Below are 26,809 nucleotides of genomic sequence, written 5' to 3' on the forward strand. Positions count from 1 at the left end.
TATAATAAATATATTATCGTTTATAAGTATTTTAAATAGCATGTATATAATATACATTGGTTGATTTATTACTATACACGCTTGCGGTGCGGTTCGGTTTTGGTGGACCGGTTTTTTGGATAGAAACCGCACCGCACCGTTGACCTTCGGTTTTTGCAAAAATTAAATTCGCACAATTGGTTTTTGTATCGGTTTCGGTTTTTCGGTTGCGGTTTATTGCAGTTTTGTCGGTTTTTCTTTAGTCGGTTCGGTTTTTGCTCACCCTAAGGGATTTGAATGAAATTTTGAACCAGCAAATAGATCATTTCTTAATTAACTCTAAAAAATATAAATCAAATTAAACATTTTTAAAAATTTATAATATTAGAGTAAATTACACGAATGGTCCCTATGGTTTAGGGTAATTTTCAAGTTTGGTCCCTAACTTATTTTTTTAACTTGGAAGGTCCTTACTATTTGTTTTTGTTACGCGCTTAGTCAATGTCTTACCTAAAAAGACAATTTTGCCTTGATTTTTTAATTTATTTAAATAAACACACCCTCAACCCCATATGAATAAAAGATGATAAAGACTTGTATCCTTCTTCATTGAAACATTTCATCAAGCAGGTCACATGCATAGGTTTCGCAAATTGGTGCCTTTTTATGGCTTTTGTTCACTCACTTCCATTCATGTAACTGCCAGTTTGAAGCCCCTTTTTTTATTTCTTGAACTCCATTACAACTGCCAAGAAAACCCATCTGGCATATCGTATATATTCCATAATAGTTCCATTAATTATCTGATTATCTCTAAAACTTCTCTCCCAAAGTTGCTCATCGGAGTTGAAAACACCCAAAAAACTAGACCATACCCAAGAAGACATGCAAGACCCAATTGGAATCCCAGCTTGTTTTTCCGCCGGAGACAAGACGGAAGATTCTGCAACAGTCACGAAAACCGGCCAGAGCGTTTTCATGTCCGTTTACAAGGCCAACATCGCCGATCAGTGTCGTCTGATTACTGTCACTTGGTGCAAAAACCTGCTGCTTCACGGCTTATCAGTGTCCGTTGATGGACCGGAAACGGAGTACACATGCAAAGTCGAACTGAAGCCATGGAACTTCTGGAGAAAACAAGGGTCTAAAAGCTTTGTAGTCGATGGTAAGCCTCTCGACATTTTCTGGGACCTCAAAGCTGCCAAGTTTCACGGCGAAACAGAACCAATCTCGGAGTATTACGTCGCGGTGGTTTCCGGCGAAGAGGTGGTGCTTGTTCTTGGGGATATGAGGAAAGATGCTTATAGAAAAACAGGTTGCAGGCCTGCTTTAATCGATCCCATTTTAGTTTCGAGACGAGAACATGTTTTTGGGAAGAAAAAGTTCCACACACGAGTTAAATTCGATGAAAAAGGAGGATTTCACGAGATTTCAATCGAATGCAAGAACAGAAACAATGGAAATGGGGATGATGATTCAGAAATGGAGATAAAAATCGATGGTGACTTGATGGTTCATGTGAAGCATCTTCAATGGAAATTTAGAGGCAATGAATCGATTCTTTTCAAGAAAGTAAAGATCGAAGTTTATTGGGATGTTCATGATTGGCTTTTTAGTCCTGGTTTAAGGCATGCATTGTTCATCATAAAACCGTCGTCTCCGGCGACATCACCCTCACCGCCGCCGCCGACTTCACCTTCCCCGGCAGGGATTTGTGGTTCAGTTGAAGGGTTTAATCCAATTTGTTCGTACGAGTTTTGCCTCTTTCTCTATGCTTGGAAGGTCGACTCATACAAAGTATTTTAAATTTTGATGTGCTTCTTTTTAATTACAATCGAAATATAAAGTAATTTGTGTTATTTTGTTTTTGGCATTGTATTTTCATATATATTTTACATTTGTTTTTTTATTTACGGGATGAACTATATAGTGTATTATTTGTACTCTTGTAAATGGAAAATTATACAATAAAACTAACATACTTTTGGTATTCTATTATACGAAAACATACTTTTAAAATTAAAATTCAATATTATATGTTATATGTTATAAATATATAATAAATAGGATATTTGGTTATTACTCTTCAATTACTAAACCTATAATATTATTTTCTAAAAGTTGATTTTGAATGATATTCTTTAGAATAGAAATTTACTAAAACGAGACACTTTTGAAAACAAGGCCATGAAATTTTTTAATGCCTTAAATAGAAACAAAATAAAATACAATATTTATTTCATATTTGAAAAGTTACAACATGTGATCATCGGTTGATCCGATAATATGGTCCCCAAACACAAATTCAAAATAAAATATGTTTTTTATTTATGTTTTTTCATAATATAAGACCTTAAATTAAGCATAAATTACGTTATATATTTTGATATAATTTAACATTTTCACGATTTCTTTAAGGGGAATATTCTTTCGGGTCAGATTACTTATATCTCATATATCATAAAATATACTTCTAACTTTTAAAAACAAAGAATCTTTGGTACGTCAAGATTAAAAAATTCTATAAAGAATTTATGTTAACGATTCACTTTTAAAATTTATATATTTGAATGTAGATACATTTAGATATATCTATCGATGCCAAATGGGCCAATTGCCAAGATGGGTGCACATGGAGAGAGGTAGAAAAGGGACCAATTCAATTTGATATCACAGACTGGATCACATTTTTGGTCAATAATTTCATCATTTTCAGGGTTTTTCTTAGTGTATCTTTCTGGATCTGACCTTGACAAATGAGCCAACTCCACAGAAATATAATATATTTTTATGTTCGTTATGTTTTAACTAATAAGTATAATATAAAAGCGTATATTCAAAAAAATAAATAAATAACACATGTTTTGAGGCAAAAAATGATTTTATGTTCTATAATGTGTGTGTGATATATATTTATAGGGTAAGGAAAAAGTTGACGTAATGCTTATTGTTTAAGATTTTCAATGAATGTTTGTATCCAGCAACGATGTATGCATTTAATGGTTGTTTTCCCCCAAATTCACTTAAAAGTAAATAATACATTGTGTTATTGGTATGGTTACCACATGAATAATAGAATATAAAATGTAACACCACTCATCGTTTATATATTTTGAAATAGGATACTTTTTAGAACATTTTATGACATAAAATCAATTTTTTTTTAAAATTGGTCCCAACTTTTCTTTATGAAAATGATAGTCTAACTTGGGGGTTACAATTTCATATAAATACAACCATAATGAAGCCAAATTAGATACATACAAAAGCTTAGTCAAAAGTAAGTAGTCCAACTAAAAATGTTTCATTTCCTCTAACATCAAAAGTCTATCTTCTAGTAATCCATAAAAAATCATATTCTAAGGACTAAGTTCTTTTATTTTTTGGTACCCGAACCAGGAAGATATGATCTTAAAAATAGAATACATTGGACGAAAAAGTATAACATTTCATTTTCACTCTACATGAAAATTTCAATATAATAGTTTGTTTATAAAATTCGAAGTAGAAATACATTACTTTTTAGCTAAAATAATTATCATAAACATGTAGTAGACGTCAATACAATTTTCGTAGATATAAAGAACGTTTAAAGCTGACTTCGTATGAAGAAGTTTTGCGTTCAGCCCTATACGGCAAAACGTGTCGTAAAAAGTGAATCAAAGAGAGGTTGCTTATTATTCTAAGTAACCTAAACAAAATTCGTAGTAATCGTTAAAGCGAAAGCATGCATATAAAGAACGCCAAATCTACGAGGAAATTATGATTTTTCGAAATTTCAATGCGACACAGAAATCAAAATTTAAATCGGTTGATTGTTAGACAAAACAATGTAAACGTGAGTTGAAGATTTCGTAAATACGAACCCGTCGATATAGAGATAGTCGAGAACGAAGTTCGTATGAAGGAGTTATGATTTTCGCACGGATTTTAATAGTTTAATCTCTATAAAATAATGAATTTAAAATAGAGTGATAATTAGTTTTTGAGATGTAAAGGAAAGTTGTAGTACTCAGAATTACCTACGTGTGGATATAAAGAACATAAAAAACAGAGTTCATTTATGGCTATTCGAAAATTCGCGAAAATTACCTGTTGTGGTGACGTGGCGGCACCGTAAAAGCGGATCCTTATGACTGACATGATGACGTGGCTTCACCACGAGATGTCATGTGGCAAGGCTGGAGTGACAAGGGACAAGGCGACGTGGCACCACAACATTATGACATGTAGCACCCCTAAACCTAAGCGTCTGTCGACGACGTGGCTCCACACAACTGAGACCAGCAAGGGCACGACACGCCTATGGATTGACGCGGCTTGCCTCCCTGTATCCCTATATATAGATCCGAAATTATTCATTTTCACTCACATTTCCAACCAGTTTTCTCTCTAGCTTTTCCCTCCCTTTTGGTCCGACTTTTCCCTCATTTTTTAGAGTGTTTTAGTGGGGCTTTGAGTCATCGGAGAGTCCAACAAATAGAAGCTCCGGGTCAAAGTTTTGCTCGCGCATTTTCCGATTTTCTCTAGAAATTTTTGTAAGTTAAGCTACACTTACTACACTTTAAGTGGAACTTATATTTGTATCCATAGTCGTTATTATGAATGTATAAATAAGATTTATCAGTGATTCCAATCATAATACTGATTGATCTACTTACAAGAATGATGTCTAGGCTAGATTTAATGAGGTGTTTAAAGTGAAACCCTAATTTTAAGGTGTTGCGCCCTATTTAAACCTTGTGATAACTTCACTAGGTAATGTTTAGACAACCTCCATCCCTTCTTGTCCAGAAAATCGAACCCTAAGTGAGATCTTGAGAGTTTGAGCCTTAAAGTGTGATTTTTGGTGCATTGTAAAGGAGAAGAAGAAGTGAACCACTTGGAGTTGTGCTTGGAGCTTGAAGATCTTAGATTAGCTCCATTTGCTTTCCTTGTGAGGTAAAAAGCTTCCATCTTGCTAATCCATAATGCTAGATCTAGTTTGGTGCCATTTTATGCTCTTTGAGTGCATGGTTTTATTGTTGAGCCTCTTGCTTCACTCCACAAGTGATTGTTGGTAGATCTAGGACCCTTTTGGTCCCTTTGTCCATAAAAATGCAAGCTTTAGGGCATTTGTGGCCTCATGCATGTGTTAAGACATTTGTTAAGCTCTTTTGAGCTGTAAAAGCCTCATTAAGCCATGCATGCACGTAAAGTTGGCAACTTTACGCGATAAACCACCTTAAGGAAGTCAGATCTGAGTTTGGGTTGGAGTCTTATTCGATTAAGAGCTAAATACTGAAGGTTGGCCAAATGGTGGAGTACGCTAGGCGTACAAGCCCTTAAGCGTGTACGCTGAGCGTACGAGCTGAGTACGCCCTACGTACTCAGCAGTGGGCTTCGGTTTCGTGGGCTTCTCGGTGTTGGGCCATGGTGGACTTTAGTCGTCTTGGGACTTGTTGGGCCATCAGAATTATATTATTGGGCTGTTGATTTTCTATTGGACTCTTTTGGTTGAAGGCCCATGAAAGGGTAAAAAGGTCTTTTACCCTAGTTTGGACTCTTAGTGTGGGTCGGGATCCGATTATTGGTTGGATGATTATTTTGTGATTGATAGCGCGGGGATTTTAGCGGCCCAGCAGCTCGAGATTTATCTGTGAGATTCAGCAGTGTGAGGTGAGTTTCATCACTGTACTTAGCGGGTCAAAGTCGCCAATGCTGGCCCATGATTATTTATGATAGGATGTTAGATGTCTGCGTGACTCTTGCATGTGTTATGTGCTGATATGTATACCGAGTGAGACTCGATGTCGGGCGAGGCCCGATGACTGTATTGTATGATATTGGTTGTAGTTATGGTATGTGTTAGCATGATTATATGTTTATATGTTTATATGTTTATATGTTGTTGGTGATTTGTTATCATCAATATTATTTAAGTGTAATTGGATTACTTTGTTGACCAAAAGTGATCTTGATAAATATTAAACAAGTAAGGAAGGTGTGGAGTACACACTTGTTTAAGTTTGATCAAGTTTCAAAGTACACTATCATTTAGGGGCGAAGCCCCTAAACGAACGGGGGTCCGGGGGCAGCGCCCCTAGGATCAGGGTCCAAGAAGCGGCAGCCCCTGGCGGGGTCCAAGGGGCAGAGAATTGACCAAGGGGGCGGGGTCCAAGGGGCAGAAAATCGGATTTTTAGAGAATTGACCATTGTTTGACCCTTATCCAAACTTCCGTTTTTATGTCAGTTTTTATGGTTTTATGACAGTCTGAAAACTGTCATATGACAGTTTTCAGACAAAGATCATAAAATCAGTTTTGGTCTCATTTCTGGTACATACGAAACTATCATCAAAATATTCTAAGTTATTGTCTCTCTGAGTCTTATCCGATTACAGAATATTGAGAGTACCACCCAAATACTTTAATCTGAAAGTGTTTAACACAATTCTCAGAATTCCAATCCTTTCTATTGATAGGTTTTATACAAACAATCCTATGTGTGCATGCAACCCTAATTGGATCTATGTTTTCACTATTAGACATACAACTTTATGAACACAAAAAGAAACCTGGAATGCTCCTATAATTTTCGAAATCTACATAGGAGAATAGAATACATACCTTTTGTTGTTATATAGCAATAACAACTAGTTCCTTGAATTTCCTCAGCTCTTGAAAGCAAGTACCACAAGTGTAGTACCTCTAATGGCTCACAAACACACTAGGTGAAAGGATGAATATGGGAGAGAGGAGAGAAGGGTATCTTGCTCTAAAATTCGTCCCTTTTAGGGTTTCCCAAGGCTTAGTCGAATTCTAGTGCCTTAGGGTGCTATTTATACTTGAGGCTAGCTAGGGTTTCAAGGTGGAAACCCTAATCCCTTAGCTTAGGGCCTAAGCAAGTCCATGGACTCCTTTCCTTAAGCCCTTGGACGAAAACTCCTAGATCCTTCTAGGATTTTCGTTCAAGCCTTAATAAAGGTGATCCAATAGCCCAAAGTCTCAACTATCAAATAATTACAAAACAGCCCTTGTACTTTTAATTAATTCCTTTAATCCCGAAATTAATTCCTAATTAATTTCTGATTAAATACTAATTAATAATATGATTCCAAATTATTATATTAATCATATAATATAATAAATAAATCATATTTATGCCCTAATCAACCTCTCTCCTCAACTGTCATCCTGTCTAGTCACCCGTGTGAAGGCAACCCAAAATGACCATGCTCACAATCGGGCCAAGTACATACCAAAATAGTTATGGACTTAGACACTAATCCAACAGTCTCCCACTTGGATAAGTCTAATAACTATTCTGCGTATGACTTCAGAACCTGATCAGCAATCGTAGCTTTCAAAAGCCGCTGTCAACTCTAATCAGTAACTTGTCCTTTAGATAAGGGATCGCATATTCCTCCATTCTCAAGATATCGTATAGACACGAGACATGGATTTAAATCATTCTCTCTGTCTATGTATTGTTTCCCGACTTCTGATTCATGACGACTGACAACAGACTATAATTGAACACATCAACTTAGTCCCGGCTTGGCCAAGCGCTTAGGTGTCATCACTAAATCATCGAGGGGCCCACAGATATCGATTCTATCCCACTTTGGGTAAAAGGAATGGATAAACTTTGACTCAAATGCTTGCTTGCACCTACTAATCGAATCACACACAACAATAAGTTTTATAACACCAAGTTACTGGTGCGTTTACATATCATCAATGTGCAACCGACCAGCAAATAACAACTCACACGTCTCGGTTTCAAGAATATACAATGTTATCGTCTCACTAATCACCCGTGATAAATCTATGAAGTGATTCAAGTGAGCGTGGGTTTAATCCAATACTTTAATCTTACCAAAGCACTCATGAACTCTGCAGCAAACTTGTGCTATGTCTAAACACTTTAGACAATCTGCAGACAGATTCATGACAGTCTTCCTTCATACCTACTTCCAACGTATGACCGACTGTGGAGGTTCGAATAACCCAATTATTCTGGAAGTCAAAACATGCAAAGTGAAACGCAATAATAATATTAATCCTATATGGCCCCAAAACTTTTGAGCGTAAATAAAAAACACTTTTATTTAAACACCATATTGATTACTCATTATTCATTGCTTACTATTTCAGAAAATCAACTTATTACTCGAATTATAACCACAACTGTCCTATGCTCCAAGCATGCACACTTTGGTTTCCTATGGTCCATACTTTGTGAAATAGATCAATTGAAAAACTTTTACAATGAAACTCATTTCACAATCCCCAATCCTTATTATTAGTATAAGAATACCAAATTCTTGCCACTTTTAGAATATGTCAGATTCTAACATTTTATGCAATGATTCTTTCGTAATGTCATAGCACAAAAGTCACCAAGACCCGGCTAATGAAATTACAAGGTATTCTATCGGAAATTGTTACAAGACAATTCCATAGACGTGAAGTCTCACATTCAAAGTACATTCCTGTGAACATCCTTCTCACATAAAAGTTTCTAATCTAGACCTATTTCTTAATATCCAACTCCCATTAGTGGAAACATTTCCATATTTTCCATATGACAACTCATTCTTAATAGAATCTTATCTATTCATAATAATGTCAATATAGTCCATCCAGTACTATACTTCCAACTACTCACAAGCGACAAATCCTCAGTGAACCTCAGATCGTCCTTTGATAGTTGTTTAATTATTTTAGTCAAAACCGATTCTAGTCCCTTTTTCCCTCTTAATGCCCTAGGCATTTGGAAAATTTTAGAATGGTCAAATATTACAGCATATGCAATCGATCCTATACCCGAAGCGTATTGGACACGATGCATAATGTCGCACATAAAGACATGGTACTTTATCAGTCTTTTGCCATAATATTTTGTTAGCCATGTTCTCACAATTCGAACTATGAAGAGGGATGCCGTAATCATAATCGAATTTTGAGAACGTGCTATGTATCCTTGGCTAAATTTTATTAACATTTCTTGATCTAAGCTTTTAGATTTTGAAACGAAGTATAATATTCTCTCCCTTAATTTTAGCAAAACAACTTTTCACCCCTACAACTTTGCAAAGTTAATCTTTGTTTAATATTGCTAACTCGCAATACTTGAAATAATAATCATGCTCCCATTAACACAATGATTATTTCCATACAAGCATAACACTTATGCTCCCACTAGCTTTGACATGTATTCAGAAAACACTTGAACTTCTAGAAAACAATGCTTATTGAATTCCTTAAGTTCATATTTCTAATACCTAATGCTTTGATAAGCCTTTATCTAAGCTTTTTAAGCTCATACACCTTTCCTTAGATAGCTCACATGTGTGTCTAAACAATTCAGAATTTATGTTACTAAGTCCCAGATGTTCAGACTAATTGCCAAATCTCACCATTCGAACTATGAAGAGGGATGCCGTAATCATAATCGAATTTGAGAATACAATTATCACAATTGCTATCTTCTTAAAATCTCTCTTAGTGAAAGCATTTCCTCACAATCATTTTCATGAAGGAGGGAGACCTTATGACACTTAGATTTTAAAGTGTATGTGTTCCTATCCATTTGAATTTGTCATAACAATAATTGTAAGACAATGTTCGTGACAAATCTAACTCATATGGACTGAACTCGTTCAATCTCGATTTCCTGCCTCATGGTAGCACGAATGCCCACCATTGCTTCCAGGTCGTTGAGTAGTTCACCCTTTCCTATCAATGTACTTTCCATTGATTAGGGTGCCTTGCCTTTATGCAATCAATTCATAGAACTCATATTCCATAGTTGACTTCATCTGGAATGGTGCAGAAACAAAATTATGTCAACACGATAGGTCGCCAACCTCAAGTCGTGTGCTAGTGATTAACTATCGGTTTATTCTTGATTTGTTCTTGAAACTTTTCAAGACAATTGAGACTCCCACTGACCTCTTGACATATAAGATTCTCTTGTCAGGAACCTTTCCTAGACAAAACAAATATTCAAGAGTTAGTGTAGTTCTTATCAAGACAAAACACTTCACATAATTGGTCCTAGTTGGTCTTTGTCTTATCCAAGACAGCACAACTCACCAATTCAAATGTGCAAGAATAAGAAAGCCTTTTCTAAACTCCACATTTGATGAGTGTTATAAACCTACTTAAGACTTGTCACTCAATTCACAATCTTGGAATATAACTCTAAGACTTGATATTGGAACGAAGTATGATTGACTTCTTGATTTTAACCATTTCTACAATTCTTGATTCCTCTTCTTAGACATACGATTGCACTAAGACTCACTTGGAGGATCAATTGAGATATGGTTCTTAATCATTAAGACTTATCATAAAACACAATAAAAGGTACTCTCCCTTCTTCTTAGAATAGAGAAACTTTTATCTTTCTGCCTACTTGATTCTTCTTATTCGTTCTGCTATTGATTGAAACTCTTTCAATAAACTCAGAATTATACTTAATCTTATAAGTATAACAAAACTTTAGTAAATCATGACGAATATCTTTATCACTCTTGTGGTGGACTTGATCAATGCACAACCTAGTGTACTCGATCTCCTAGTCCTTCTCTTGACACTTTGTCAAAGAATTAGTCTAATTTCCAAATATGAAGTTTCTCATTCATCACGCAACCAAGTTGCATGACTCCAATTTTCTGTCCAACTGAAACTTGGGCGATGAGAATCTTCCCTTATTCGGCAAATTCTCGACATTTCCACAAATAACATAATTAAGAATCGAATCCATTATTGCTAACAATAGAAACAATCAAACATCAATTTTTCATACACACTATTGCAAGGATAAATAAATAAGACAAAATCAAAATTTATTTTATTGCGGAAAAATTTGTCCTTACAATGCAATTCAACTGAAAAACTATACTATTACATATTTCTTATCAATCTATCCTAACTCTACAGTAGCAGCTCAAAAATCTGATCCTTGAGTCCATGCGATCGAAATCCATTTCTTCATGATCAGATTTAGCACGCTTCTTCCTTAAGCTTCCTCTCTTTTCTTTGATCCTCCAAAAACATCAAATCACATCATGTATTAAGAATCAAAGAATAGGAACTTATAGAGTTAGTTAGTAGATTTTACCTGAAGTAGAGCCATACGTCTTGACTCTCCCATCTCTCAGATCTCTCAGGTAAATAGGGCAGCTTCGTCTCCATTGCCCCTTCTCTTGGCAATAGAAGCAAATGGACTCTTTTGGAATGACACAAGGAACTATCTCAGAATTTACCTTTTCTGGATTCCCAATGTCACCATTTTCAATGTCCATTGAAGTTTAGGAGTTTGATTCACCAGACAAATTTGCTCAATCAGCACGCCGAATCATTTCTGATTCAGCAGCTATAAGCAAATAGGTCAAATCAATGAGAGTCACGTCATGGTCCATCATATAGTACTCTCTAATGAACTCACTATATGATTCAGGAAGTGACTGAAGAACCCAGTCAACAGCCAACATTTCTGAGATATCGACACCCATCATCCTTAACCTATCAATGTGTGACTTCATCTCTAAGATGTGTGCACACACAGGTTTCCCATCTTCGTGTTTACTTGCCAAAAGGGCTTGAGTGAGCTTGAACTTTTCAAGCCTTTGAACTTGTGGGTTAGGGAGAATAATTGGAGGAGGTGGAGGAAGTGAAGTATGACTCTCATTTCCTTGGTCGTATCGTGGAATGTCATCTTCATTTGGAAAGCTTGTTCCAAGGGACTTGGGAAGACCATTGTAAGATTTAGACATCTACAAAACGGGAGAAAATTCAAGTTAATTGATAAGAGTCCTTGATGTAACACCCAAATGAAACATCAAGGCTAGGATCCAACACAACATTCTACAACCTAGAAGAGGGATGTCGTAATCTAGTTGCAGAATATTTGAAGGTAGGTAAATGACGATTTACCAATTCCCACCATGAAAAACGAAAAAGAAATTTAAGTTTTAAATGAATTGAAACTCCTAGATCTTTTGAGATTCATTGAACTTTTCAATGGCATGTTTAATCTCGATTATGCCCTTCTATTTGTGACTGGGATGCCGAGGATCACAAACAAGGTGTGAATAACCATACGAATCACGTGGTGCACCCAATTGCTACTATCACCTAATCAATGTGCCGGTTAGCCACACACGCTCCATTGATCTATGATAAACATCGAGCCACCCTTCGCCACCAATGTCAATCCCAAATTAGTGTGCCGGTTAGCCACACACGCTCCACTAACGTTTGACAAGGGTACGAAGTGTAATTCCATGGATTAGCATACAAATTCACATTTTGCCCTAAAGTAACTAGAATTTGGGAATTTGTAAAAGCATGTAGTTACTTTCTACTTCATTATACTTATAATGTAAGGTTTCGTCCTATCCTACCCGTTCGGCTAACGACCCTCCACTAGTCAAGAGTGCGGTGGGTAAGAGTGGATACCCATTCAATCGCCATTTTATAGGCAATTTCCTTAAACACCCCTTATAGACCAGCTTCGTGAATGAGGCCTACTAACGGTAAGACTGACTGTTTACTCATATATAATTTTAGACTTTTAATGTTATATATAGTATAAGGTGTATTTTATACTTTTAAAATACTAGGTGGTCTAATTTAATAAATTATACTTTTAATTTAATTAAATTTAAACCAAACTTTATGGAATTATTAACTCTCTTTTAATTATACATTTTAATTAATTAATAAAACCATAAGGGTGTAATTTGAACTTTTCAAAATACTAGGGTTTTAATCATATTTAACTTTTTCGAAAAATTAAAACTTTTTAATTTTAAACTCTTAAATATTAAAAAAATTTTGATTTAATAATTATCCAAAATTAAACAATTAATTTAAAATTATTAAATCTTGTAGGGTTATCTATTAAATTAGACAATTAATTTAATCTAATCCCATATCCCCTAAGATTTGAAAATTTATGGAATGAGATAATCCATAAGATCTTTTAATTATCTATTTAAGGAATCAAGGATAATTACAAGATATGGCATTATCCAAATCCCTAAAATTTGGGAATCCTATCTAGGGGACAAGGCAAATTTCGAAATTCTAGGGTTAGACAACCCTAAAATCGAAATCTTGGGGCCAAAGGAAAGGGTTTAGGAAACCCTACCAAAATTTCAAAATCTAGGGTTTAGAAACCCTAATTTCGAAAATCAATCCTCTAGGGTTTATTAGACATAAACCCTAATTGTCATATTCATACATTTGTATCAAATCTAATTGAAAACAAAAACCTCTCTCTGATACCACTGATAAGTTTTATACAAACAATCCTATGTGTGCATGCAACCCTAATTGGATCTATGTTTTCACTATTAGACATACAACTTCATGAACACAAAAAGAAACCTGGAATGCTCCTATAATTTTCGAAATCTACATAGGAGAATAGAATACATACCTTTTGTTGTTATATAGCAATAACAACTAGTTCCTTGAATTTCCTCAGCTCTTGAAAGCAAGTACCACAAGTGTAGTACCTCTAATGGCTCACAAACACACTAGGTGAAAGGATGAATATGGGAGAGAGGAGAGAAGGGTATCTTGCTCTAAAATTCGTCCCTTTTAGGGTTTCCCAAGGCTTAGTCGAATTCTAGTGCCTTAGGGTGCTATTTATACTTGAGGCTAGCTAGGGTTTCAAGGTGGAAACCCTAATCCCTTAGCTTAGGGCCTAAGCAAGTCCATGAACTCCTTTCCTTAAGCCCTTGGACGAAAACTCCTAGATCCTTCTAGGATTTTCGTTCAAGCCTTAATAAAGGTGATCCAATAGCCCAAAGTCTCAACTATCAAATAATTACAAAACAGCCCCTGTACTTTTAATTAATTCCTTTAATCCCGAAATTAATTCCTAATTAATTTCTGATTAAATACTAATTAATAATATGATTCCAAATTATTATATTAATCATATAATATAATAAATAAATCATATTTATGCCCTAATCAACCTCTCTCCTCAACTGTCATCCTGTCTAGTCACCCGTGTGAAGGCAACCCAAAAGGACCATGCTCACAATCGGGCCAAGTACATACCAAAATAGTTATGGACTTAGACACTAATCCAACATCTATACCCCAACTCTAACATATGTTTGCTATGTGTACCGGGCGGGGCCCAATGTCAGGCGGGGCCTAATTAATGACAGGTCTGTAATCCGAGCGGGGCCCAAGGCCGAGTGGGACTCGGTGTCGAGTGGGGCCCGATGAAGCGTGAGGGCCCAATATGTGTTTATTATGTATGATATGAGGTATTTTGGGAAATTCACTAAGCTTTGGGTTTACGGTTTTCAGTTTATGTTTCAGGTACTTCCGGATCGAAAGGGAAGAGCTCGGGATGATTGCAGAGCACACATCATATTGTTCCGCATTTTCAGATTACTATGATATGTTTTGGATGTAGTGACATACTTTGATCTTTAGGGGGTTGTATGACAACGTTTGAATAAATGTTTTTATTAAATCAAAAATAAAATTTTCGGGTCTTATTTTTGGGACGTTACATAGATAAGTGTAGAGAGATATTTTCTCTAAACTCACACACACTTATGATCTGAAGTAACACTACCCGATAGGGCTGTACACGAACTGAACGTTCGACGAACCGTTCGGCGGGAAGTTCGTTTATTTAATAAATGAACGAACATGAACACAAATTCTCGTTCGTTTAGTTAAACGAACAAACATGAACAATTGTTTCGTTCGTTCATTTACGTTCGTGAACGTTCGTTTATGTTGTTTGTTTACGTTCGTTTATGTTCGTTCGTTTAAGTTTTTTTATGTTCATATATTTTCAATTGTTTTTTTTATTACATTACTATATTATAGTTCGTTTATGTTCATATATGTTCAATTGTGTTTGTTTATGTTCGTTCGTTTATGTCCGTTTAGCATGTTCATGAACATAAACGAACGAACATGAACAAGACAATTTGTTAAACGAACGAACATGAACAAGAAAACTCCGTTTGTTTATCCGTTCGTGTTCGTTCGTTTGTTCGGCTAACTTAAACGAACGAACATGAACAATCCTTTGTTCGTGTTCGTTCGGTTCGTTTACACCTCTACTACCTGATATAACAACTATCCAAAATATTACAAACAGCCCTTACAAAATAGAACTCATACGTAACACACCCTGAACTAACTAAACTTCATTTCACACCAAGATTGATCCTTGTAGAATCTTTCATCTTACCAAAAATACCCTAACTAATATATTTGTACAAACCAAACCATGTTAGTCTATAAGAAACTTTCATTGTCAGATTGCCTAGTTTATGAGATTATTCCACAATATTCTGTCCAAAATTAAATCAATTATGAAAGTTGGTGGCGAATAAAGAACAAAGGTTGCCACATTAAAAAATTATTCGGTACAATTTGTGCGTAATTAGGATTTTATTTTTTTAATACACTAGTCAACCCAAAGTAATCTCAACCCCAACCCAAATAATTCCATACCAATCATTTTTATCTAATTTATTTTTGTTTTGGATAATTGGATTCATAGACTTTGGTAATGCGTAATTGGTATTATATTTTCTTACGTGTCAAAGAATAGAGAGCGTGAACCTTAACCAAAATATATTATATTCAATCAAATTATGATTATGGTGTTGTGACTTGTGAATTTGAAAGCCGGCCAGTGCAGGCCCAGGCCCATTGTTAAATCAATTTAGATTTCTTAAAACTTCATCTTCTTCACATTCGTCACTCTCCACAAACCAACAATCAATGGCAGACTCCTTCACTTTCCTTTTAACCCTTCTCTTATTTTCACTCACAAAACCCATGATTTCTCAACAACAATACGACCATACTCCATGCAACACCACCACCCCTCTCCTCAACATCTCCACTTACTCCTGCAACTCCGACACCAAAACCTGCAACACCTTCATCATCTACAGACCTCAATCCAACCAAATACTTTCCGCCATTGCCACCCTTTTCAACGTCAACGAATCCCAGCTCAACTCCACAACCCATTTCCAAGATCGTGAAGTCATAGTCCCAATCATCTGCAATTGCCCCGACTTGTCCTCTCGATCCATCATCAATTACACTAACTTTAACTCATATTCGTTTCCAGATATCGCTTGTGGAGTCTACCAAGGGCTCGTGAAGCCGTTTGTTTTAGCACAACAGAACGGAAACCTTCATGGGACACCACTTGTTAGAGTACCTGTTAAGTGTGCGTGTGTTAACACATCAAACGAGAGAAATGATACGAGGTATCTTGTTACATATCCTGTAATGGAAAATGATACGCTTAATATGATTGCATCGAAGTTTGGAGTAACAGTAGGGTCCATCCAGGAAGCAAATGAGATGGGCCCGCGACAAACCCTTTTCGGGGGCACCACATTGTTGGTCCCAACAACGGGTGTCCCTGTCTTGAACTTGGATCATGTAGTTAATGATCCAAGTTCACAGGACATTGTTCCGGTTACTACTGAAATCTTGAATCGTAGCATTGGAACGAGGTTTTCGATTCTCTTTCTCATTGTATTTTCGACAATTTTTCTTTTCGTTGTACTTTTGTTTCTAGTTTTTATAAAATGGAAGCTTCACCACCGCGAACCACCGCCAGTGTCCATACCGGGATCAGAGTTTAACCGTTGTTCGCCCGATTTACTCGATGGCATGTTGAAATTGAAACACTCTTTAACGAGCTTTAGTATCGATAAGCTTAAACTCGCTACAAACAACTTCTCGGAATCTTCATTCATTGGGAAATCGGTGTATAAAGGTCGAATCACCAAAAATTATTTTGTGGCAATTAAGGATATGAATTCGATCAAATCCGCTAATCATGTCGTGAATATTTTGACCACAATCAACCATTTTAATGTGGTCAAAATCGAAGGGTATTGTTTTGATATGGACAAGTCTTATTTAGTCTTCGAATATACCGAAAATGGAAGTTTACGGGATTGTTTGCGTGAATCGAAAACGAGAAAACATTTAACTTGGGGGAAACGAGTGAAGATTGCATTCGATCTTGCAGAAGGTTTGCATTACATACATTATTGCACAAAGCCGATGTATGTTCACCGGAATATAAGCAGCGGAAACGTGTTGATAACGACGGATTATAGGGCGAAAATCTCGGGGTTTGACTTTGCAACACCCGTAATTTACACTGCGGAGGTGGAGGGAGGCGGAGGAATTTGGCCAAAATCAGTGTTAGTCGGGGAGACTACGGTGGATGTGTACGCTTATGGGGTTGTTTTGGTGGAGCTTTTATCCGGGAAAGGGGCGGCCATGGGTAGAAAATGGCTAGACGGTGTTGAATTTGTGGTGGGTGGTGGTGGTTCGTCGGAGTGTTTGGAGAAATTTAAGATGTTTATGGATGGAGATTTGGAAGGGGAGTATGGTTTAGGGGATGCAATGTGTTTAGCACTTTTGGCTAAATGTTGCATACAAGATGACCCTCAATATAGGCCTACTATGAATGATGTTCTTAAGAATCTTTCAAGAATCCTATAACAAATGTGTTATGAAAGTGTTCATGATAACCAAAAGATATGTGTTTCATTTTAATCTCTATGTTGTATATATGGTTAAGGCTACATAACGGCTTTCTATTTGATTTGGGAAATTGTGACGGAGGTTTACATTTTTTTCCTTTAACGGTAAGCATGTGAGAATCTATAAGTGAGGTCTCCCATGCAAATAGCACATTGAGGATATTATGATTTACTTCTTCCATGTTAACTTCAAGATCTGATGGATTTACTTTTTCAATGTTGGTTGTAAGACTGGTTGATCATGACTTCATGAGTCAAAAAGTCCATGCAACATTTACCTACATCTTGCAATTAGTGTTTGTTTTTTTTTTTTTTCACTTATCATACTCTACGTTCATCATTTAGACAGTTTGTTATTTAGTAATTCAATTGTATAATTTCGGAAAGGAGAATGAAGTTGTAGACCCCATTATTTGATTTGATTTAGGCTTTGTTTGACAGATTAACTGAAAAATCCAACTTTTAGCTTATGAAAATAGATGAAAACCAAGATTCTAGACGACTAATCTTACTACCATATTAATGAAATAGAACCTAATTTGCATGTGGTTAGTCGGTGTATCCTTGTCATCCTTAGTGCCGAAATTAAACATGGCCGTCCTTATGTGTAGCAGGAAAAACAAAAATGTAGTGGATATAATGCCAATTGTCGCTATATATAAAGCCCTATAATGTCAATTAAAGTGTCCTTATCAAGATTAAACAAAGTATTTAAAGATTATAGAATGATTATCAAGGTTGGCATCCATCCCTGATTATCATTTTTAATCTATTTCTTTTTTAAATCTTATGCAGTTAACATGCTATAACACTAAACTGCAAAACCGGTTAATCTTTTGGCAGGGTTTTGTTGCGGTTTTGGTCCATGTGCGATATAAAATGACTATTTTGCCCCTGAAAAAACTTTTACAATTTCTAACATTTTATCATTAAACAAGCCAGGACTTCATCATCGATGTAATTTACATCAAATTAAATATATATAGTTTAGGGTTCACAATTACAAGGAATGAAAGTTGTCCTAAATATAGCTTATATTAAAGCTAAAGAAGTCATGAATCATGATAAACTACAATTTTCCCTAACATACACAAAACATCTTCCGTGTTTCCATAAACTTTTATTCAAATTCAAGCTTGACATGATTAACTTTCACCACAATCAATTTCCTTCCATCAGTTGTCCAATATTTCCCCAAATCCCCAATTCTTTAAGGCACTTCATTATAAAACTTCTTTAATCGTGTTGACACCAACTGATAATATCTCTGAGACCCTTTTGGATAGCAAAAACCTGTTTGCTTTGTAGGCATGAACTTAAGTCCTTCATCACTACTAAAAGTATCCAAACCACAATCTTTACAAAAAGATTCAGCATCAGATTCCTCCAATAGCAAGATCTTACATATGTCCACAAGTGGATAAGGATTTAGCTTGTAACCTCCATGATTCAAACAGGCTAATCCAAGTGCACGAATCTCACTGATGTAAGGCTCAATAACATAATACTGCAAACATGATGCTTCGGTTTCTATAGCATGAAGAAAACATTTATAGTTTCCAAAACGAAAATACCTCAAAAGCCTTCGTGAAAACATCATTTCCTTTGAATTAATAATGGAATAAGGAAGACTTCTGAACCATAAAGATAATGACTCTCCTGTTGGTTGATGATCAGAACCAAGATGCAGAAGCACATAAAATGAATAAAATTCACCTTCAGTTTCATAAGTGTTACCAGATTTATGATTTGTGTCATATATGTGATATAAAGATGCCAAAGTCTTTGTGAGTTGTTCCATGTTGAGGTGATGCATTGGGGAGACGTTTGAATTTGCAGTAGCATTTATTCGAAGCTTGTAATGAGAGATGATATGAAACTTTACAATTCTTTCATACATGCTGACAGCTTGATCTCCTGTTATGATATTTTGCATACTCAGGTCTTGTCTAATGGATCTTGTTCTATCGAATATGAAGTCATGAACAGCTTCAAAAGGGTGTTCTTTGGATTCAAAAATGGTTAGAAGGTAATTTAAGGTGTCTTCTAATACTTGAAGGGGGCGTAAATCCATATCACGAAGATCTTTTGAGGAGATTGTTCTGCAGAACTTTTTAACAGCAAGTGTAGAAGATGACTTAGATGGGTTTCCGTTTAATCTTTCAAATATGGCTAAATCTCTTAGTCTCTCACGTTGTGTCCTTTCTTCAATTGGGCACATGAAAGGGCAAGTTCCAATTAAGTTTGGGAGGATTTCAGCATCATTATGGTCTTGTTTGTTGTTGATCACAGAATTGCTAAGATTTGTTGTTGTTTTTCTAACATGATTTGAAGTCTTTGAAGGTCCAGAGTCGTTTGATTGGGAAAAAGATGAAGATGAATAGCTTCCTCTTCCTCTCCCCCTCCTTCCATGGCGAGGCTGCCACCTCTCCATAAGGTAAAACCCTAATATACAATATCAGAACCAATGTTTGAATAGACATTTCAAGCAGATTTTATCCGTAAATTATCCTGTATTATGAAATTCTAAGAAAAGTGATCGGAGCAATCTAACTAAAGACAATCAACTCAAAGGTTTGAACTTTGAAGTAAGACAACTTTATTTCACAAATTCCAGAGCAACAAAGAAGCAATTTCGGAAGAAAGCAATACAAATTCACAGTTCAAAATGTTATCATATCAGCAACAATCACATGTGCAATTTACCGGGAACAATTTTCAGTTTATGAAGATGGAAGTAACTTACTTATAGTGGTTCGGGAATCAGGAGTCGGAATTATCGGCAGGTTCAAATCAACATGAACATCTAGATCATATATTTATATATCCAAGATTTGATCATCTTTAAAGTCTTCGATTCCGAAATTAATATCAATTCTTCAAACTTCACAGCTTAAGTTCAAGATCTCCTCGAACTGTATTCAATTACTTAATCTGGATCAATCATTGCAGGAATTTGAACTTTTGTTTCTAACTTAGGGTTTTTACAATTCCTTAACTTAACTAACCGTTGACACTTGTGACCTACCTTGTTAACTTATTGGGCTCAATTTCAGTGTACGAGTCTATGAGATTTTGCCTTGTTTTATGGACACTCCATCCTAATAGTTTATTATAGACATATCCTCTGTAGTCTAAATTTCATAATCATAATTAATGATTTCTACTAAAAAAAAGTATTTTTCTCTTTCATTTTTTTTTCTTTTATTATTATTATTATTATTATTATTATTATTATTATTATTATTATTATTATTATTATTGTTTGAAGCCATGTCAAGTTAACGGAATTGATACATCATTCAAATTAATTACAAAAAATGTGTACAATGAATACTGAAATTAAAGATATTTCTTCTTAATTTTAAATATAATAATTGAAGTTTATATATATATATATATATATATATATATATATATATATATATATATATATATATATATATATATATATATATAAAAGAAGGTTAGGGACTTTTAAAAATTTATAAAAGGCATTCCAAACTAATAATGTCCCTGCTAATATAAATATTATTATAAAAATATATTCAAAGTTAATCCTTTCAGATTTTTTGTTTTATATAATTTTAAATATAATATAACAAAAATATGGTATGTTGTTTTTGTATGCGCTGAATGAGTTTTTTTTACGTGCCTACGTAATTTTTATTTTTTGAAAAGGAGAAAAATAAGTTAAAAAAAAAAAAAGAAATGAAAAAACTAACTTACTTGAAACAAACAATAAAAAGTAAATTTTTTTTTTTCTGTTTTTTCTTCGCTGTAGATAGTATGACCCCAAAAAAGTTATCTTTTTTTGTGATCATAAAATGTCTTTTTCTTTTGCTACTGACGTGAAGAGATTTTTTTTATTACACTCCCATTTAGATTATGTACATATAAAAATACTTTTGAAAAAAAAAATAAAGAGATAAAAGAATACCTTTAACAAAGATGCAAAAGGCCCCACATAAAATAAATGAGAGGTGGCGCGTGTGTCCCAAGTAAGGCTGAAATTTGTTGGAATTTGGGTTTTACAACTTTTATAGCCTATATTTAGACTCAAGTTTGCATTTATTAAAATAGGTGGAGTGTAAAAATACAAACCCTAATCAATAATGTATGCCTTTTTCTTGGGCTTTTATTTTCCTTCAAGTTTTTTACTTTTTAGTTTACTTTCTTTTTAACAATTTAGGTTATAGCCTCAAGAATCAATTAAAAATAATCTTGATGCTGAGATAAAAACATATAAATAAAAAGTAATTTTATAAGGTAATAAACTATCAATATTTTTTATGTATTTAATTTTTCTTTATATTATTTACTATTAAACTTATTTATTTACTATTAAACTTGTTTTTATTGTTTAAAAGATATCATTTTGATTTATTATGTTGGTTTATCTATTAAAAACATCATTAAAACCACATTTACTATTCAAAAACATTATTGAATTTATATTTTTATACACAATTTATCATTAAACAAAATTTTGTACACCTTTGGTCATTTTCATCTTTTCCGAACATCATCAATTTTCCGATCATCTTCTTCCTCAAAGAAAACACCATGTATCAAAAATCCTGCAAAACATACAATTTCCTCTTTTCCCCTCTATGGTGAAAACGTCCTTATCCCCTCTCTTTACTATCACTAACAACCCTACTACCGTCGCTCACACCTTTCTCTGTTCTCTCTCTATATCTCATGTAAATTTATGAAAACCACTCTATTCTTACATCCTTCTCTCTTCCCATTTTTATTCTTGAATCTGTAACACCCGGATTTCCAGGTATATTATTTTTAATTATTTATTTTTGAGAATCTTTGATCTACTCGACGAGTTGGTGCGATAACTCGTCGAGTAGGAGCGGGGTGGCCACGTAAGTTTAATGAACTACTCGACGAGTCCAAGAGTAGACTCGCCGAGTAGGCGCTGTGGGTGGAAACCCTAAATCCCCGGGTCTGTGCCCTATTTAAGGGACCTTATGGCCCTCATTTGCGGCCACCTTCACCCTTGAGAGCACCAGAGCACCTGAGAGCGTTGTGAGAGAGAGAAGAAGTCGTTTTCATCATTCTAAGTGTGATTTTTGCAAGAAAGAAGGAAAGAGGGCAAGCAAGAAAGATTGAGGAGCTCAGATCTACCACCATTTGATCAGAAGAGGCTGCTAGAGGTATAAATCTGTGCTCAATCTCGTGTATTTGGTGATCTACTTGAATCTAGGGTTTTCTTATGCCTTCTTTAGCTTGAATTCGAAGTATATGAGGTCCTAAGGTGGAGTTCTTCTTAGATCTGGACCTTAAGAGGTCCATAGAGTCCTATCTATCTTGCTTTATGCTATTCCATTAGAGATTTGAACCTAGGTTGCCATTTTAGAGGCTATTTCACCAAAAGAAGCTTTATGGACGTTGCATGAGTGTAAAGGTCGGACCTTTACGTGATTTTTGGGTATGGTAAGGTCAGATCTATAGGTTAGAGAAACAGATCTGACCTCAGAAGGTCATTTGAGTGTTGCCATGGAAGGAACTCGCCGAGTCCATTAGTGCACTCGACGAGTTGAGTCGGGGTTGCCCCGCGATTCATGACCAGTGGTAACCGTCGAGTAAAGGGTTAACTCGACGAGTCGAGTGGAGATCTATGAGGATTATGAAGACGCCTGGACTCGCCGAGTCACACGAGTGTACTCGACGAGTCTGGTCAAAGTTTGACCGTTGACTTGAGTTGACTTCAGTTGACCTTAGAGTTTTGGTCAAGCTGGTTCTTAAGAGAGATCTGGGAGGGGTAGGATGGTCTTTTACCCACTCCTTAGATATGAGGACAAGAGAAAGTATTGATTAGAGATGTTATTATGTTAATAGGAGGAGGCTAGGTCGGGTTATCGAGCACGAGAGGTTATCCGACATCATACGAGGTGAGTCTTCTCACTATACTTTACCTAGAGTGGTAATTATGTGTGACCAGAAGGTCTTATATGCTGTGCAGAATATGTGATGTATGTTGTTATGTGATATGTATGTGCTATGTTATGAGTAGTATGGTGTGGACCGGAAGGTCAACAGTGAATGGACCGGAAGGTCAAGATGATGAGGACCGGAAGGTCATTATGGGTAGGACCGGAAGGTCTACCAGGGTTGTGGGACGGAAGTCCTCTGAGACACAGTGACCGGAAGGTCTTATAGCCTTAAGTGGCGTATGTGCGTATGTGGTATTTTGGGGAACTCACTAAACATTTATGCTTACAGTTGTTATGATATGTGTTTCAGGTACCAGCGAGGATCGCGGGAAGGCGCCGACATGATCCGTACACACTCATAGAGTTTACGTTTGAGATTCTGGGAATTGTTTTGTTATGATGACATTGGACACATTATGTTTGGTATTGTTTTTGATGATTAAAAGTATGGTTTAAAAATGAAAAATTGTTTTGGAAATTTACGTTGTTACAGAATCGTGTGCCACAAGTAACCACCGTAGTTCAAGCATGTAAGGTGGTTTTTTTTGGTGGAGGTGGATGGTTCTTGTGGTGAATGAAAGTGATAGAAGGTAGTGTTTGTTGTTCAAGCATGTAAGGTGGTTTTTTTTGGTGGAGGTGGATGGTTCTTGTGGTGAATGAAAGTGATAGAAGGTAGTGTTTGTTGTTAGAGGTGGATGGTGGAGGTGGGAGTGAATGATGTTGGCATGAGAAGATGACCGAGACATAGTTCAAAATGGTAGGTTTTGAATAGCCTGATGAATTTAATGGAAAAACATGTACAAAAATAATAATAATAATAAATTGACTAAATGTGTACAAAAAGGATAATTCATTATCCTGCAAAGCCATTTCCAAAATATAAGATGTATATTTGTTAGTGAAACGTGCATATACATGATTATAGCAAACCACATTTTTACGACTTATTTTTATCGAAAAAAACTTTATATATCAAATTTCATAATTTTTGTTATATGTAAGTAGATATTTACATCGATATATAAAAAAAAATTCTTTTTTTTCAATATTTTAGTTCGCTGACATTACCATGTTTCCATCTTTGTTACTATACGGTGTCAAATTCATGAACATCTAATAGGTTAAATGTTAGTCAATGACAAAGTAAAAAATATCTTACATTTGATTTAAATAATTCTTAGATTAAATGTTATCAAATCGAATGTCATTTGATATTCCAAAAATTAACATAATTGTGTTATAGTTTAAAAGTGTATCGTACTTCAAGCATCATACTCTTCATTTAACATGAAGACGAAATACAAAAAAAAAACTATTTAAGGAAAACTAATAACTTCATTCAAATAAAACAAAATATAGTACATCCTAAACCCTAAATCCTAAACTCGAAAGAGGAATAGCCTTTAGCATTAGTGGACGGAGTTGGTAGTCTATAACCACCTAAATATGACTATATAACCATTGGTACACAATTTAGATATAAACCATAGCCACGTTCTAACGGGTACACCAAGGTCTAGGGAGATGGGAAAGTGTAAACATCACCAACTGATACAACAAATTCTTTAGATCCCTTCCTAGTAAGTAGTGATTTTTTTTATCCCTTTGCACTTTGATAATATTTGCCATGTATCAATAAAACAAAGACAAACCCATATAGATAACTTCTTATGATCAATTTTGATTTTTTTTATGGAACATGACTGAATACACATCCGAACACCTAGATCTACACTAACATAAACTCGGTATGTTTCCAAAAGGAATTTAAGTAAGTCCAAAATAGGAAGAACAAGTCTAAAATTTGAAATTCGAAGAACTTTTATGGAATACAAATTCTGGACATATGTAAGGTTCTCTTGTATCTAAATATAAAAAACACACCATTCAGAGTCTGAAAAGAAATATTTTGATATTATTCTAAAAAAAAAGTAAACAAAATTATGAATCTGACTGACACATGGGCATAAAATGGCGCCATTTTGTTATTAACCTAATGATCTTCAACATTTCGATGATTGGTGTCAAGAAATCATTTGTACTTGAAGTGTTTGGTACAAATGAAAGATAAATATTATATACTTTCTAAATTTGAAAGACATTTCGACAGTGTGTGAATATTTTTTTAATTAGTGTTTGGTGCAAATGAGAGATATCTGAATATCATATACTTCCAAAATCCAAGATGAGTCCATTTTGCATTTTCATTGTGACATATGTTTTTATACTTTGAAAATACTCTTTATATATAACTTTGCTAAGTTGTAAAAGTATTTTGATTCTTTGATTTGAAAAATAGTGTTCTTACTTATCATGGATACTAGAGTTTTCGTAATTCTCATTCATCCTGTATACTATTAGTATATGCATATCTTAGGAGTATACTTAATGAAATAAGTGCTTTTAAGAGCAACTGGCGAGAGTGAACTCAATTTAGGTTAGTTGGATATAATCCAACCTTTACCTATATCACTATGTACTTATGAAGTAAATAGAGTTTTGATGTTTCATTTTATAAATATAACTAATCTATAATTATTTTAAATAGATATTCTTAGCAAAGCCAAACTGGCGGAGTGTCTATATAGCCATTATTAGAGTCGAGTAACGAAATAATTTTCTACTATTATCCTTTTAGATCGAGCGTAGCGACTGTAACGCCTGTAGATCCGGGCTAGTCAATTTAGAGACGATAAGCATCAAAAATGAATTTTTGATGGAAGATTATTTAGAAGGATTAATATTAACTAAGTTTTAGTATATGTTACAAGGATTCCGTACATATAAAGAACGCCGAAATCCGAGTTATAACGAAGAAGTTATGACCTGTCGAAGTTTCGCGAGAGAACCGGCACGACACAACGCGACGTAAATAGTGAATTTACGATAGAGCGATATTTGGATTTAGCGATCTAAACGAAAGTCGTAGAATACGTTAAACCTAGAGCGTGCATGAAAAGAACGCCAAAATCTGACTTCGTATGAGGAAGTTATGATTTTTCGAAGTTTCGGCTTAGCAGTGTACAGCCCGAAGTTCGAATATGAGATCGAGTGATTTCTAGCCGACACAATCTAAACGAGAATCGAAAATCTCGTTGATAGTAGTCCAACGGTAAAAAGACAGACGAAAACGGACGTCAGATGAAGGAGTTATGAATTTCTAACGGAGTTTTCCTGTCCCGGCCTACTAAAAATAATATAATAAAAATATAGTAAAAATAAAGTCAAAATTAGCCGACGGAGTCTAAACGAGAGTTGTAGAGCATTATCTCAACCTACACGTCGATATAAAGAACGTCGAAAACGGAGC

At 35.1% G+C, this 26,809-nt stretch overlaps 3 protein-coding genes across 3 annotated transcripts; 2 read left to right on the forward strand and 1 right to left on the reverse strand.

The window, feature by feature from the left end:
• The first annotated feature begins 614 nt into the window (after window positions 1–614).
• On the forward strand, window positions 615–1,838 carry LOC145126583 (uncharacterized). The gene has a single exon (XM_079061931.1). It carries the CDS (start codon window positions 865–867, stop codon window positions 1,783–1,785), a length of 921 nt encoding a protein of 306 aa, XP_078918057.1. The 5' UTR covers window positions 615–864; the 3' UTR covers window positions 1,786–1,838.
• A 13,911-nt stretch (window positions 1,839–15,749) lies between these two features.
• LOC145113790 (lysM domain receptor-like kinase 4) lies at window positions 15,750–17,507 on the forward strand. Its single transcript, XM_079049844.1, has one exon. The coding sequence runs from the start codon at window positions 15,750–15,752 to the stop codon at window positions 17,505–17,507; it is 1,758 nt and encodes a 585-aa protein (XP_078905970.1).
• Window positions 17,508–18,497: 990 nt separating this feature from the next.
• On the reverse strand, window positions 18,498–20,606 carry SAC3C (SAC3/GANP/Nin1/mts3/eIF-3 p25 family). Its single transcript, XM_079061976.1, has 2 exons — window positions 20,295–20,606; window positions 18,498–19,993 (listed from the first exon to the last, which is right to left on the reverse strand). The coding sequence occupies exon 2, from the start codon at window positions 19,980–19,982 to the stop codon at window positions 18,759–18,761; it is 1,224 nt and encodes a 407-aa protein (XP_078918102.1). The 5' UTR covers window positions 19,983–19,993; window positions 20,295–20,606; the 3' UTR covers window positions 18,498–18,758.
• Between the last annotated feature and the right edge of the window lie 6,203 nt (window positions 20,607–26,809).

This window comes from Lactuca virosa, chromosome 1 (assembly GCF_052849685.1).
Source record: "Lactuca virosa cultivar CGN04683 chromosome 1, Lactuca_virosa_CGN04683_v6, whole genome shotgun sequence".
Lineage (NCBI taxonomy): Eukaryota > Viridiplantae > Streptophyta > Magnoliopsida > Asterales > Asteraceae > Lactuca > Lactuca virosa.

Excerpts from the sequence above, each read along its gene's own strand:
- LOC145126583 (XM_079061931.1), top strand. The coding sequence starts at position 865 with ATGCAAGACCCAATTGGAATCCCAGCTTGTTTTTCCGCCGGAGACAAG.
- SAC3C (XM_079061976.1), bottom strand. The coding sequence starts at position 19,982 with ATGGAGAGGTGGCAGCCTCGCCATGGAAGGAGGGGGAGAGGAAGAGGA.
- LOC145113790 (XM_079049844.1), top strand. The coding sequence starts at position 15,750 with ATGGCAGACTCCTTCACTTTCCTTTTAACCCTTCTCTTATTTTCACTC.